The sequence below is a fragment of the Bos mutus genome, chromosome 10 (genome assembly GCF_027580195.1).
Source record: "Bos mutus isolate GX-2022 chromosome 10, NWIPB_WYAK_1.1, whole genome shotgun sequence".
NCBI classification, from domain to species: Eukaryota; Metazoa; Chordata; class Mammalia; order Artiodactyla; family Bovidae; genus Bos; species Bos mutus.
The window spans coordinates 47,220,433-47,234,092 of record NC_091626.1 but is presented as its reverse complement, the minus strand read 5'-3'; the positions used below and the strand labels follow the sequence as shown (position 1 = coordinate 47,234,092).

Sequence of the window (13,660 nt, the reverse complement as noted above, 5' to 3'; positions counted from 1 at the left end):
TAAAAATACAGTTTCCAATAAAATGAATGCCTTATCAAATGTTATTTATATTTATATACTACGTATATTAATATAGCAGTTCATAATGACTAAAAGAAAAGAGAAATAGCAATTGGAACACTATTTTTAAACAAATTTAAGGATGTATGGTCTTACCACCAATGTCAAGTTAAAACTAAGACAAAAAGATTGCTCCTTTTTTTGCCATCTTGGCTTTTCTCCGGTTCTGAGCAGAAATTGGAAACATTAGCTGCCTTTGGGATCATTTTTTATTACTCCTTTGGCCTCAACCTTATACAGTGTCTTGATTGCCTGGAGTTTGCAGTCTTTGTACCTATTGACCTCTGCTTCTGTTGGGCTGCATGGGTAGCTTTCCTGACCGTGATTCAAAATCAAGGCTTCCAGAATAAAGCATATATAAAGTATTGTAAGTAATTAAACAAGACAGCTTTCTCAAGATCATCTGGTCTGTTTGGTATTCACTAGTTGTCCAAAATCAAAAAATATGTTGCCTTAAAAAAATGTCCCACCATTAATGAGTTAGTAGCTGTGTTGCCAGAACAGAGACTAGAATACAGAAATGTTCAATAAATACTAGTGAGGAAATGGTCTTGTACAAGATTTTCACTTAGGTGAGCCTCAGTTTCTCTCCTTAACATTAGAATTGAACTGTCTTTCCTTGTCAACAAATGACAACATAAAGTACTTAGATACATAGCATACTATGTAAGTTTCAAAAATTTTTATTGTTACTTTCAATTCATGGAAGGCATAAGCTTAGTATTATAAATTTCTAATGAATTTGCTCCCTGTTGCAGTGAAAATGTTTTAGATTTTCAAGAACAATTCTGATTGCTCATGTCAGTCCTATGGGTTGATCACGTTAACTGTTAAAATATCTTAAAATGCAAACAATATCTCCATCTGTCCCATAGCTAGTCTACTAGTCCTCTGTTGGATAACGGTCTGATTTGGAACGTACAATCACAGGAATCTAGCTGATGGTGATGATAGTATTCACATAAAACCTTAAGAAAAATGTTGATAGTTTAGGCCAGATTTTTTTAAGGCTGTGTTTTCTTTTTATATTTTTAATATTAGCATTTTAATAGGCATTAACTATGAAGATAATCTGTTTCAGAGAAATATGACCAAGATCTCTAAGGATCCTGCCACGGGCAGAGGAGACCCTGGAGTCCAGGCGATGCTTCCTGAGCCTACGTCTGGACACCATGCTCTGCCTTTGGCGGCCGTACAAGAAGCAGAAGCTGGTAATGGGATTCTGTTCCTACTCATCTTTGCAATATCCATAATTCCAGTTCCTGGGGGTTGCTTTGAGGATGAAAGGAAATCAAAGATGTGTACAGTTTTCATGAGTGAACAAATGGGTGATATGACTGCTACTTTATATGTATCCTCTCCCTAGGTTCGTTTTATATTAGAAGACAGGGTTGCTGTAGGCCCTCAAATTTCTTCTCTTTTCATGGTCTTCCCTCCATTCTTGAGTGACTCGTATTATAAAGGTAATAATGAAAATTTTAGTAGAGCGGTCATGTTTTCATTCCCTGGCTTTGTTGAGAAATCAGAGGCTACACCTAAGAGAATTACATAAGAGAATTGCCAAATCACTGAGACTTTTCTATTCAGGTTACTGAAGCTTATTTTAGCTATGTTTAATAGAAATCTTTCTAAAGTGTATTAAATGTTTTCTGATGTATTGGGGGTTTTCTTCAGGTGGAGGCAGTGTTTTATCTCTTCCCCTCTACCACCTGGCACATAGTGAATGGCACATAGTTTGTGTTCCTTGAATATCTGATGAATTAATAATTTATCTTAGTGACTTAGGGTTGTTAGTTTGAAAAGAATTGCACTGTGCTGCAGCCCCTTGAGTTATTCAGAGCTCACTGGGGAATCTGGGCATATACTGTCCATTTACTGGGATTTTGAACTAGGAACTGCTGTACTCCTTGTAAGTTCCAGTCCTCTTAGGACATCCACCCTTTGTAGCCTGCTTCCTCCCTCCACCTACAAACTATACATACTTTTTCTGTTTCTTGTCTGCTGTCCCCATTGTAACCTGGAAAAGAACTAAGGCTTGCCAGAGGAAATCATGTACAAAGTGAATAACCTTAGTTTCCACACTCTCAAATTCAGTAGGCATATTACCAGAGTCCTAGAGAACATCTGCTTTTTCTAAGACATCAGCTGACTGCTATTTCTCTCATCGTCTGACCAGAGACCCTCTTCCCTTACCTCTAGGTTTTAGATGGTTGCAAATGTCTTTTTGCCAATTAAGAAAATACTAATTCAACAATTAGGGTAATACTATTCTAATTTGTATTTTGTTTCCTACTTTTCAATGTCATTTTATATCTGTTGTTATATTTAGAATAACTTGAAAGTTACTTCCTAATTTGTGAAATGCATAGAAATGAGTTTTAGATATCGTTTGGCTTTGGGAGATCCAGTCAATATGAAAGAAATCAGTTTTGACTTAGGACAAATCAGACTATAGAAGGATTTACATTCTTTCTTTAATCTTTTTTTTCCCTAAAAACAAACACATTAACATCAGAAAGGGTTGAATAATCCAAAACATTTACTATGTGACCAAGCCCGTCACCAGAGAGTACCGCTGTTAGTAGTGTGATTATATTCTCCTAATATTTTATCATTTTTAAAACTAATTTAAATATTAATTATGAAATAATTGATACATGCAAAAAATATGTGTAATGCACATGTAAGTTATCAACCCAACAAACAGGAACCCACTATTTGACTTAGGAGGTAGAACATCACCAGTACTGTTGAAGATGCCTGTGTTTCATCATCATTCCATCCCTGTAACTTCCCCACCAACTGAGGTAATAAATATGCTGACGTTAAAAAAAAAAATTTCCTTGCTTTTCTTTATGTTTTGACCAAATACAGGTATCCTCAAAAAGCTATTGCTTTGTCTTTTAACATTATAAAAATAGTTTAATACTTGTTTTAGTCTTTGTAACTTGTTTTTTTCCCACTTAATATTGAGCTTCTAAAATTTGTCTTTGTTAATGTATATGGCTCTGGTTCATTCATTTTCATTGTTGTATAGTCTTCTGTTGTATGAATATAGTATAATTTATCTATTCTCTTGTTGATGGGCATTTGGCCTGGTTTCCAGTTTTACAAAACAGTACCTTCAGTGAAGTGTGTAAGTGCCATGTATGGTGATGTTTCATTAATTCATTGATGTTTGTAAACATAAATGATACCATTTGAAAGAAACTGAAAAGTAAGAAGAGAGCTAAGAATAATTTGCTAGACCAGTGTTTTTACATCAACATTTTAGATACTGGCCTCTGAGCCTGTGCCAGTTTGTATTCCTACTTCATTATATCAGTTATATTAATAGTAACAATCTGTATCATGTTTGTATAATACTTAAATTTTATGAACTTTATATGTTACTAGTAGCCATAGCTATTCCTTATTGTATACTTGCTCTATGCCAGGTTCTGTGCCAGACAATATTTGTACGTTTATACCTCCTGACAGTTTTATATCTTTTTTTTTTTTTTAATTTGGAGATAATGTCAAATCTTACAGAAAAGTTGCAAAAATAAAAATAGTTGCAAAGATCACTCGTATACCCTTAACATAGATACACTTAGTGATAACATATTACCCCATTTGTCTTCCTCCGTGTGTACATGTCTGTGAACATTTCATTTCTTTCTGAACCATTTGAGGATAGGTCATATACATTATAGGGCTTCCCTGGTGGCTCAGATGGTAAAGCATCTGCCTACAATGCGGGAGACCCAGGTTCAATCCCTGGGTTGGGAAGATCTTCTAGAGAAGGAAATGGCAACCCACTCCAGTATTCTTGCCTGGAAAATCCATGGATGGAGGAGCCTGTTAGGCTACAGTCCATGGGTTGCAAAAAGTCGGACACAACTGAGCGACTTCACTTTCACTTTCACTATATACTTTATGCCCTTTTACCCCCAAATACTTCAGTGTGTATTTTCCCAAAAATAGGGATTTTTCTTATATACTTCAGTATAGTAAATTTAACATTAGATGAAAATATGTGTTACATAGTTTTATCAATCTGCTCTTTGTATTCTAATTTTGTCAATTGATCTAATAAAGTCTTTATAGCATTTTTTCCCCTTACGGTACTGCAGTCCGTCCAGGGTCACGTATTATATTTAGATGTCACGTCTCATTAATCTCTCTTAATCTAGGGTATTTCTATGGCCTCTCTTTGCCTTTTATGACGTTGATATTTTTGAGAGCTATATTCTTCACTCTCCCCAAAACCTGTCAACCCCTGGCTTTTAATAGAACTTTCCTCATTTTGAGTTTGTCTGGTGTTCATGATTTGTCCTGGATTGTGTTTTCTTAGTTGGGCCACTGCACAGGTGGTGTGATACCACACCTGGAGATGTGTGATGTTCATATTTCTTGTTGTCCAGTTTCTTCACTGTATAATTACTGTGTTTTTTTCTCCCTCACAGCTAATGAGGAATCTGTGGGGAGATACTTTCAAGACCATAAAAATGTCCTTCTCCTAGCAAAATATTCTAGTCTCATCTTGAATGTACCCTGTCTCAGTACTGGAGTCAGCCATTTCTTGAAGAACCCTGGTTCCTTTTAGTGGACAATTGTATTCGATACTAAGATCTGAGCATTGTGTTTCAGAGCAGTTTTTAAAATAGATGATATTATTCAATTTTCCATGTTAGGAAACTGAGTCTCAAAGGTTCAGTAACGCAACAGCTGGTAAATAGTGAAAACAGGATTTAAATTCAAGTCTCTTTTTCTTAAGCATCATACTTTTTTCAGTTACACTATAACCTTTAGTCATGTGATCTGGTTTCCTTCCTTCTCGTTAGTCTAAATTGATATAAAAGTGTGCTATCATTTAATTTTTGCAGATGAGAAAAAGATCCTTGAAATTAAAGATTCACGCTGTGGACACTGCTTCCAAGAACTTGAAAATGCAAAGCAGGAATGTCAAGATCTGAAAAGAAAACTGGAGAAATGCTGTAGGCATCTTCAGCATTTAGAAAGGAAGCACAAAGCTGTAGTGGAAAAAATCGGAGGTTAGCATTTGAAGTAACACTGCTACAAGTGTAAATCTCCTCGATCCTGGTTGGAATATTCAAATGTGACATTTTAGTTAATGGAAGCACTGATTATCTTTGGGAATTACATTAACTAATTCGGATCTTATTTTTATTAGGCAAAAAATTATTATTGAAGTTGGTCCTTCTCTTTTTGATTGAACAGCTTTTGAGTGCTTAATGTGTGTCAAGCAGTGTTCTAGGCACTGAGGGTACGACAGTGAAGACATCAGACAGAATTCCACTTCTGATGAGATGTACAGGACTGTGTTCTCTTGCTTCAAGAAGCTTATCATTAAAAGAGGAGAACTGAAAACATTAATGAATAATTGCAGCTCTGGGTAGCTGGCAGTACATTCATGTAAACTAGGAAGAAAGGATGTTAGTTGATTCTACCTCCTATTAAAGTTAAGCAAGGCTTGACTAAGCCTTGAAAGATGAATGTGTTTGCCAAAGAGAATGGCATTCCAGGCAGAGGGAAGAGACATGAACCAAGGCGTCTGGGTCTGATGTGGCCTCCTGTCTGTCCATTCTTCACAGTGCTGTCAGGGAGTTGTCTAAAAGGCCTGTCTTCTGCCTTTTCCTATTGCCCTCTTGAAGAAGGGAGCTATTGGGCTCACAAGGCTGCTCCCTCTTACCTTTCACAGGGTGTTGACTTATACCCTGTGCTCCATATTCCTTACCTTTGAAATATTTCAGATGCCCTAGCTGGTCAGGAATTTTCTTTTACAATATTGTCATTCTGTCCTATGCTTTCCCCTCTCATTCTTATTTTGGCCCTACTCTTGCCCATCCTTTAGAATTCAATTGAGAAGATATCTTGTCTGCAGAGCCTTGATTTTTACCAGTGTGGGCTAGATTGGTCTGCTTCTGTGTGGCCTCAGGACATTTGTCTCCTCCTCTGTTAACATTCTGTATCTCACTTTTTCATTACTTGCCCAACATCTTTTTAACCTGTAGATTTGTTGAGATATTATCTCATTTATCCTTATAGTCTGGTACCCATTATATACAAGACAGTAATAAATGCTTGAATGAAGGAAGGACTGAATGCAAGGGTCCCAAACAATGTTTCATCCAGACCCAGGCGGGCAGGTTCACTTTTTTCCTCCATTCACCTCTGTCACTTGCTTAGACAACAGTCATCTCTTTCTGCTTCCAGTCTTGCCCCTCCAATCCATTCTCCATCAGGAAGCTAGAGCAGCCTTTTAGAAAAGTAAATATGACTGTGACACTCTGTTGTTTAAAGTGCCTCAGTGGCTTGTCTGGCCCTCGGTGTAAAACACAATTTCCACATAATTTAAGAAGCCCTCCCTGATCCCACTTCTGCCAGCCTTTCAGGCTCATCTCCTGTCCAGCCCTCTTATTCTCTCACAGCTGTGGCAGGGATTTCACTGACTCTCTGGGCCCTTGTGCACCTCTTCCTTTACCAACAGCATCTGTCTCCCCATCCTGGTCATAATGCCTGGCTAACTCCTACTCGTCAACCCCCTGGGACATGATTTCCCTATAGAGGCTTTCCTAAGCACCCCAGACTTGGCTAGTTTCTTCTGTTAGACATTTCCCACTGCTCCTATGAGTTTTGTAACATTTGTCATCCTTGTGATTATTTAATGTCTGAATTCTCCTTTGGAGTGTGATGGTGACAAGGATTAAATCCTGTCCCAAACTTAGCACAGTACCTGGCATCATAGCACACTCGGTAAATATTTTTGCCCAAGAGAAGCCACCTACTCCCATTACTTGCTTCCTAAGTCTGTTAAAGATAGATCATAATTGCTTTAATGCTGAGAAAGTGTTTCAGCAATTTTGAGATAAAAATTTTAACAACTGCAGTTCCCGTGGTGATTGCTTAGGTCTTTAACAGAGGCTGGAGAGCGAGTAAGTTTGTCCAACTGTGGAGGTAAATTTCTCCTCCTGTGGAGGAGGCTGTTGTAAAATTTGATGAAAATCAAGAAATTTGTTTTATATAATAAAACGATAAGGGTAGTAGTTTGTGGTTATTTACAGATATAATATTTAGCACTGTACATTGTGATTATACAATAGTTATTTTACATAGTGCTTTTTGAGGCTGATAACTTCTGTAATTTGTAGACTTAGAAATAATCCAAGAAAGTTGGTAATTGGCTCAAAACAACCAGCTAATAAAAGAGGTCAGGGTCAGAATTTAAGCCATTGATAATTTCAGTGTTTGTCTTAATGTAAATCTGCTAGTTGATAAAATTTTTGCTATTTTGGTTGCTTTATTGTTTCTTAAATTCCATTTTCCACTGTCATGGTAGCATTTATTGAAAAGTGATGGAGTAAGAGTGAGTGGTTTAGAAATATACAAGCTGTATCCATCACTGGGAGAACAGAATGATTCATTCCCCAACTTGTAGGGTGTGTTGAAAGGCTGGTATAGTAGGAAACAAGGGGTGCCATGTTCATATTTATTAAACATTGTTATTGCCAGACCTTGTATAAGGTGCTGTGCATTTACTGTTTTATTTCCATTATAATCTTCAAGGTCGATAACACTATCCCCATTTTACACATGAAAAAACTCAGTTTCAGAAAGATTCAGTAATTTGCCTAAGCTCATCCAGTGGATAAGAAGGCCTTAAACTTGTGTCTCTCTGACTCTGAAATTTATGCTTTGTCCTCTGTGCCACATGGACTCCATCAGTCTCCTCATCTTGTTTTTAAAAGTTCAAAGAGTTGAAGATCTTATGTTATTTTTGAAAATGGCACCTACTTGAGCTTAACTTTTTTCTCTTAATTTTGTATTGAGGTGCTTGTTCAATGATCAGTTTATATGCGCATAGACTGCATGCCAGGGTCAAGGAGGGACATGGAATTAGGAAACCTGTATTGCTAAATAAAGCCTTCCATCTAACTGGAAAGCAAACCAAATGCATAAAGCAATTGGAGATTTATTCCAGGACAGTCTATAACCCAGAATAAGTTGAAAATGGAATACAGATTTAAAGTGCTGAGAATATAGAACAGTGGGTGGTCAGATTTGGGTTTATCAGGGAACAAATGATACCAGGGAACACCTGGAAATTTGGCAGTCTCTTCTATGAACATTTGTGCTGGTAATTTAAGGGAAAGACAGAGAAAAAGAGATTGATCAATATACTATAAACTTTCTTTTTTAGAAGAGAATACTAAAGTCGTTGAAGAATTAATAGAAGAAAACAATGACATGAAGAATAAATTAGAAGAACTGAGAACTCTTTGTAAAACACTACCACCAAGGTAGACTTTTACTATTTCAAAGAAACTTTATTTCTGAGTATCTTTACTTTTAAAAAAAATAATAGTCCTATCAATATTATCATACCAAGAATATCAATTACTGTTATTGTTGCATAGCAAAAAATATGAAAAAAAAAAAGGATCTTTTAAGATCGTATTCCCATAAGATACTCTTTATTTAAAGTCTTTGAGTTGGGAAGATCTGCTGGAGAAGGGAGAGGTTACCCACTCCAGTATTCTTGGGCTTCTCTGGAGGCTCAGCTGATAAAGAATCTGCCTACAATATGGGAGACCTGGCTTTGATCCCTGGTTGGGGAGATCTCTTGGAGAAGGGAACGGCTACCCACTCCAGTATTCTGGCCTGGAGAATTCCATGGACTGTATATCCAAGGGGTCACAAAGAGACATGACTGAGTGACTCTCACTTTCACTTTTATACAAACACAACATGTGCACATGTTTTAAAAATTGAGATTATTATATAAGCTACTTTGTGACCTTTTATTAGTATTGTAAGATAAACTCTTCCCCCATGTCATTAGATATACTTTTATAATGTGCTCTTTAGTAACTGCATAGGTTTTCATCATGTGGGTTTATTGTGGTATAAGTAACCATAACACTTAAGTTTGCCTTTTTCTCCTAAATAATTATAGTCGAGATCCTCAGATGTGAATTTTTTAGCACACCTTAGCTTGTTTTATTAGAATATATATTTATATATATTTTAAAAATTATATATACATATTTTCAAATTACATTTTTCACTTAATCTCTGTATTTTTTTAGGTCACTGTCAGAAGGAGCTATTGAAAATGCCTGCCTGCCATGCAATGAGGTGGCCTTGGAAGAACTTCGTGGGCAATACATTAAAGCTGTAAAAAAGATTAAGCGTAAGTCTCTAAAGAGATCCCTAAGGTTTTAAGGTGGTTTGGGTCTTTTTTGTAACTAATCGTAGTAATTTGGGGGAATTTTCTGAACTACCTTAATCTGAGATATTACCTGTTTTTAGAAGATATCATTGATAGCTTTTCTAAATTATGCCGTCATAGGTGATTTTACCCAAGTAAATTTGGAGTTTGCCACTAAAATTTGAGAAGTGGCACAAGGATAGAGATATTTTTATACTGTTAATTATCCTGAGGTTTTTTGGGGACTAAAATGTATGTGTGTATATATATTTTAAAGTATAACTGACATATATCACTATATTAGTTTCAGGCCTGTAACATAATTGATTCGGTGTTTGTTTATGCTGTGAAGTGATCACCACAATAAGTCTAGTTTCCCCATCACCATACAAAGTTACAAAATATACAATAGTCCCCTCTTATCTGTGATTTTATTTTCATGGTTTCAGTTACCTGGGGTCTACTGTAGTCCAAAAACATGAAGTGGAAAACTGCATAAATAGTAAGTTTTAAATTGCAGGCCATTTTGAGTAGCATGATGAAATCCCAGCCATCGTGCTGTGTCTGCCTCTGGAAGCGAGTCGCCCCTTTGTCCAGCATATTCGCCTGTTGGTCACTTAGTACCACCTCGGTTATTGGACCCACTATCACTATATTGCAGTGGTTGTGTTCATAACCCTTCTTTTACCGAATAAAGGCCGCAAAGTGCAAGAGTAGGGATGTTAGCAATTCATATATGCCAAAGAGAAGCTGGAAAGCGCTTCCTTTAAGTAAAAAGGTAAAGTTCTCGACTTAATAAGGAAAGAAAAAATCATGTGGTGAGGTTGCTGAGATCTACCGTAAGGACAGATCTTCTACCCATGAAATTGTGAAGAAAGAAAACAATTCATGATAGTCTTGCTGTCACACCTCAAACTGCAAAAGTTACAGATACGGTGGATGATAAGTGCTTAGTTAAAATGAAAAAGACATTAAATATGCACAATAAGATATTTAGAGAGAGATCATATTCACATAATTTTATTAAATTGTTAAAATTGCTGTCTTACTAATTACTGTTGTTAATCTCTTACTGTGCCTAATTTATAAATTAAATGTTAAGGCGATGTATGCATCAGAAAAAATGTAGTATATATAGGGTTCAGTACGTGGTTTCAAGCATCCATTAAGGGTCTTGGGATGTATTCCCCAGGGATAAGAGGGGGACTGCTGTAAGGTAGTCTTCATTATAGTCGCCTGTGTTGTACTTCCTCATCCTCCTGACTTTGCACTTACCGACCCTCTTCCCCATTTTGTCTACTGTTCAACCCTCTCCCCTCTGGCAACCACTAGTCTGTTCTCTGTTCATTTGCTTTGTTTTTTAAGATTCCACATATAAATGAAATCATACAGTATTTGTCTTTCTCTGACAGTTCACTTAGCATAATGCCCTCAAGATCTGCCCAGGTTGTCACAAATGGCAAGACTTTGTTGTTTTTTATGGCTGAGTAGTATCATTGTATGTATCTACCACATCTTCTTTATCCATTCATCCACTGATGGATGCTTAGGTTGTTTGGATAGCTTGGCTATTGTGCATAATGCTGCAGTGAACATTGGCACACATAGATCTTTCTGAATTAGTGTTTTTACTTTCTTTTGATAAATATCCAGAAGTGAAATTGCTGGATTATATAGTAGTACTATTTTTCATTTTTTGAGGAACCTCCATGCTGTTTGAGTATGTTTGAGGAACCTCCATAGTGGCTATGCCAGTCTACATTCCCATCACCAATTCATAGGGTTTCTCTTTTCCTCCACATGCTCACTAACACATCTTGGTCTTTTAATAATAGCCATTCTAACAGCTGTGAGGTGATAACCTCATTGTGATTTTGACTTGCATTTCCATGATGATTAGTGATGTTGAGCATGTACTTATTGGTCATCTCTGTTTTCTTTGGAAACCTATCTATTCTTCTGCCCATTTTTTAATCAGGTTGTTTGTTTCTTGTTGATACTGAGTTGTGTGAGTTCTTGATATATATTTTGGAAATTAATCCCTTATTAGATATATAATTTGCAAATATCTTCTTTCCTTTATTTAATAGGTTGCCTTTTTATCTTTTTGATGGTTTCCTTTGCTGTGCAGAAGCATTGTAGTTTGATGTAGTCTCACTTATTTATTAGGCTTCCCTGGTGGCTCAGAGGTTAAAGCATCTGCCTACAATGCGGGAGACCTGGGTTCGATCCCTGGGTTGGGAAGATCCCCTGGAGAAGGAAATGGCAACCCACTCCAGTATTCTTGCCTGGAGAATCCCATGGACGGAGGAGCCTGGTGGGCTACAGTCCACGGGGTCCCGAAGAGTTGGACACGACTGAGCGACTTCACTTTCACTTATGTATTTTTACTTATGTTGCCACTGCTTTTGGAGTTGGGTCCAAAAAAAAAAAAAAAATCACTGAGACCAGTGTCAATGAGTCTACTGCCAATATTTTCTTCTAGGAGTTTTATGGTTTTCTGGTCTTACAGTCAAGCCCCTAATCCATTTTGAGTTGATTTTGTATATGTTATAAGAAAGTGGCACACTCTGATTCTTTTGCATGTGGTTGTCTGGTTTTCCCAGTACCATTTTTTGAAGAGATTGTCCTTTCCCCATCATATATTCTTGCCTCCTTTGTTGTAAATTAATCAACCACGTGTGGGTGGGTTTATTTCTGGGCTCTATATTTTGTCCCATTAATCTCTCTGTTATTATGCCAAAACCACACTGTTTTTATCTCTCGTTTTGTTAATGTGTGGTATATTGCACTGATTGACTTGTGAATGTTGAACAGTCCTTGCATCCCTGGGATAAATCCCACCTGATCGTGGTGTATGCTCCTTTTAATGTATTGCTCAATTTGATTTGTTAGTATTTTGAAGATTTTTGTGTCTGTGTTCATCAGTGATATTGGCCTCTAACTTTTTTTTTTTTTTTTGGTGGTGTTCTTGTTTAGTTTGGCACCAGGGTAATGCTGGCTTAATGAAATGTGTTTGGGAATATCCCCTTCTCTGGTTTTTTAACAAGAATTTGAGAAGGGTAGATATTATATCTTCTATGAATGGTTGGTAGACTTTAATAGTGAAGCCATCTGGTCCTGGGTTTTCTTATGAGTCTAGCTAAAGGTTTGTCAGTTTTCTTTTGTCAAAGACTCAGATATTAGTTTTATTGATCTTTTCTCATTTTTGTTGTTGTTGTTTTTCTTTTAAGTAAATCTTTTTTTTTCTCTCTCTTCTTTCATTAAAAATTTTTTTTTTATTGAAGTATAGTTGATTTACAACATTGTGTTGGCTTCTGGTGTACAGCAAAGGGACTCATCTATATGTGTATATATAATATATGTTATACATAATATGTATATTATTTTCCATTATGGTTTACTATAGGATATTGAATATAGTTCCCTCTGATATACAGTGGGACTTTGTTATTTATCTCTTTTTTTTATATTAGTCTGTATCTGCTAATCACAAACTCCTAATTTATCCCTACCCCACCTCCTTTCCCTTTTGGTAGCCATAAATTTGTTATCTATGTCTGTGAATCTATTTCTGGGTAGTTTTTTTTGGTGGTACCATGTGGATTATAGGATCTTAGTTCAGTGACCAGGGATCCAATCTATGTCCCCTGAAGAGGAAGTATGGAGTCCTAACCACTGGACTGCCAGGGAATTCCCTTTTCTGATTTGCAAATAAGTTCATTTGTATCATATTTTAGATTCCACATATAAGTGATATCATATGGTATTTGTCTTTCTCTTTCTTCACTTAGAATGATGATCTCTAGGTTCATCCATGTTGCTGCAAATGGCATTGTTTCATTGTTTTCTATGGCTGAGTAGTATTCCATTGTGTATGTATATATGTATACCACATCTTCTTTTTCCATTCATCCGTCAATGGACATTTAGTTTGCTTCTGTATCTTGGCTATTGTAAATAATGCTGCTATGAACATTGGGGATGCGTGTATCTTTTTGAATTAGAGTTTTTACTAGATATATACCCAGATGTGGTACTGCTAGATTGGATGGTGACTCTAATTTTAGCTTTTTGAGGAACTTCCATTATGTTTTTCATAGTGGGTGCCAATTTACATTCCCACCAACAATGTAGGAGAGATTCCTTTTTCCACACCATCTCCAGCTTTTTTATTTGTAAACTTTTTGATGATGGCCTTTCTCACTGGTGTGAGGTCATACCTCATTGTCGTTTTGATTCACACTTCTCTCATAATTAGAGATGTGGGACATCTTTGCATGTGCCTGTTGGCCATCTGTACGTCTTCTTTGGAGAAATGTTTATTTAGGTCTTCTGCCCATTTTTGTCATGGAATTTTTCTATTTTTTTATATCTCTATTTTTA

The 13,660-nt window shown here is 36.5% G+C and overlaps 1 protein-coding gene and 1 non-coding gene across 9 annotated transcripts in view; both read left to right on the top strand.

The window, feature by feature from the left end:
* The window catches only part of CEP152 (centrosomal protein 152), a 107,025-nt gene that overhangs the window by 80,801 nt on the left and 12,564 nt on the right, over positions 1 to 13,660 (top strand). For 5 of the 8 annotated variants that reach the window (XM_070377870.1, XM_070377865.1, XM_070377868.1 and 2 more), the window contains 4 exons: positions 1,142 to 1,271; positions 4,929 to 5,096; positions 8,264 to 8,363; positions 9,153 to 9,256. In XM_070377870.1, coding sequence (XP_070233971.1) covers positions 1,142 to 1,271; positions 4,929 to 5,096; positions 8,264 to 8,363; positions 9,153 to 9,256 — 502 coding nt within the window. The remainder of the gene's footprint in view (positions 1 to 1,141; positions 1,272 to 4,928; positions 5,097 to 8,263; positions 8,364 to 9,152; positions 9,257 to 13,660) is intronic. The other 3 variants (XM_070377871.1, XM_070377869.1, XM_070377867.1) reach the window with 1 other exon arrangement.
* On the top strand, positions 3,760 to 3,831 carry TRNAC-ACA (transfer RNA cysteine (anticodon ACA)). Its single transcript has one exon. It is a non-coding gene; the product is annotated as a tRNA-Cys (tRNA).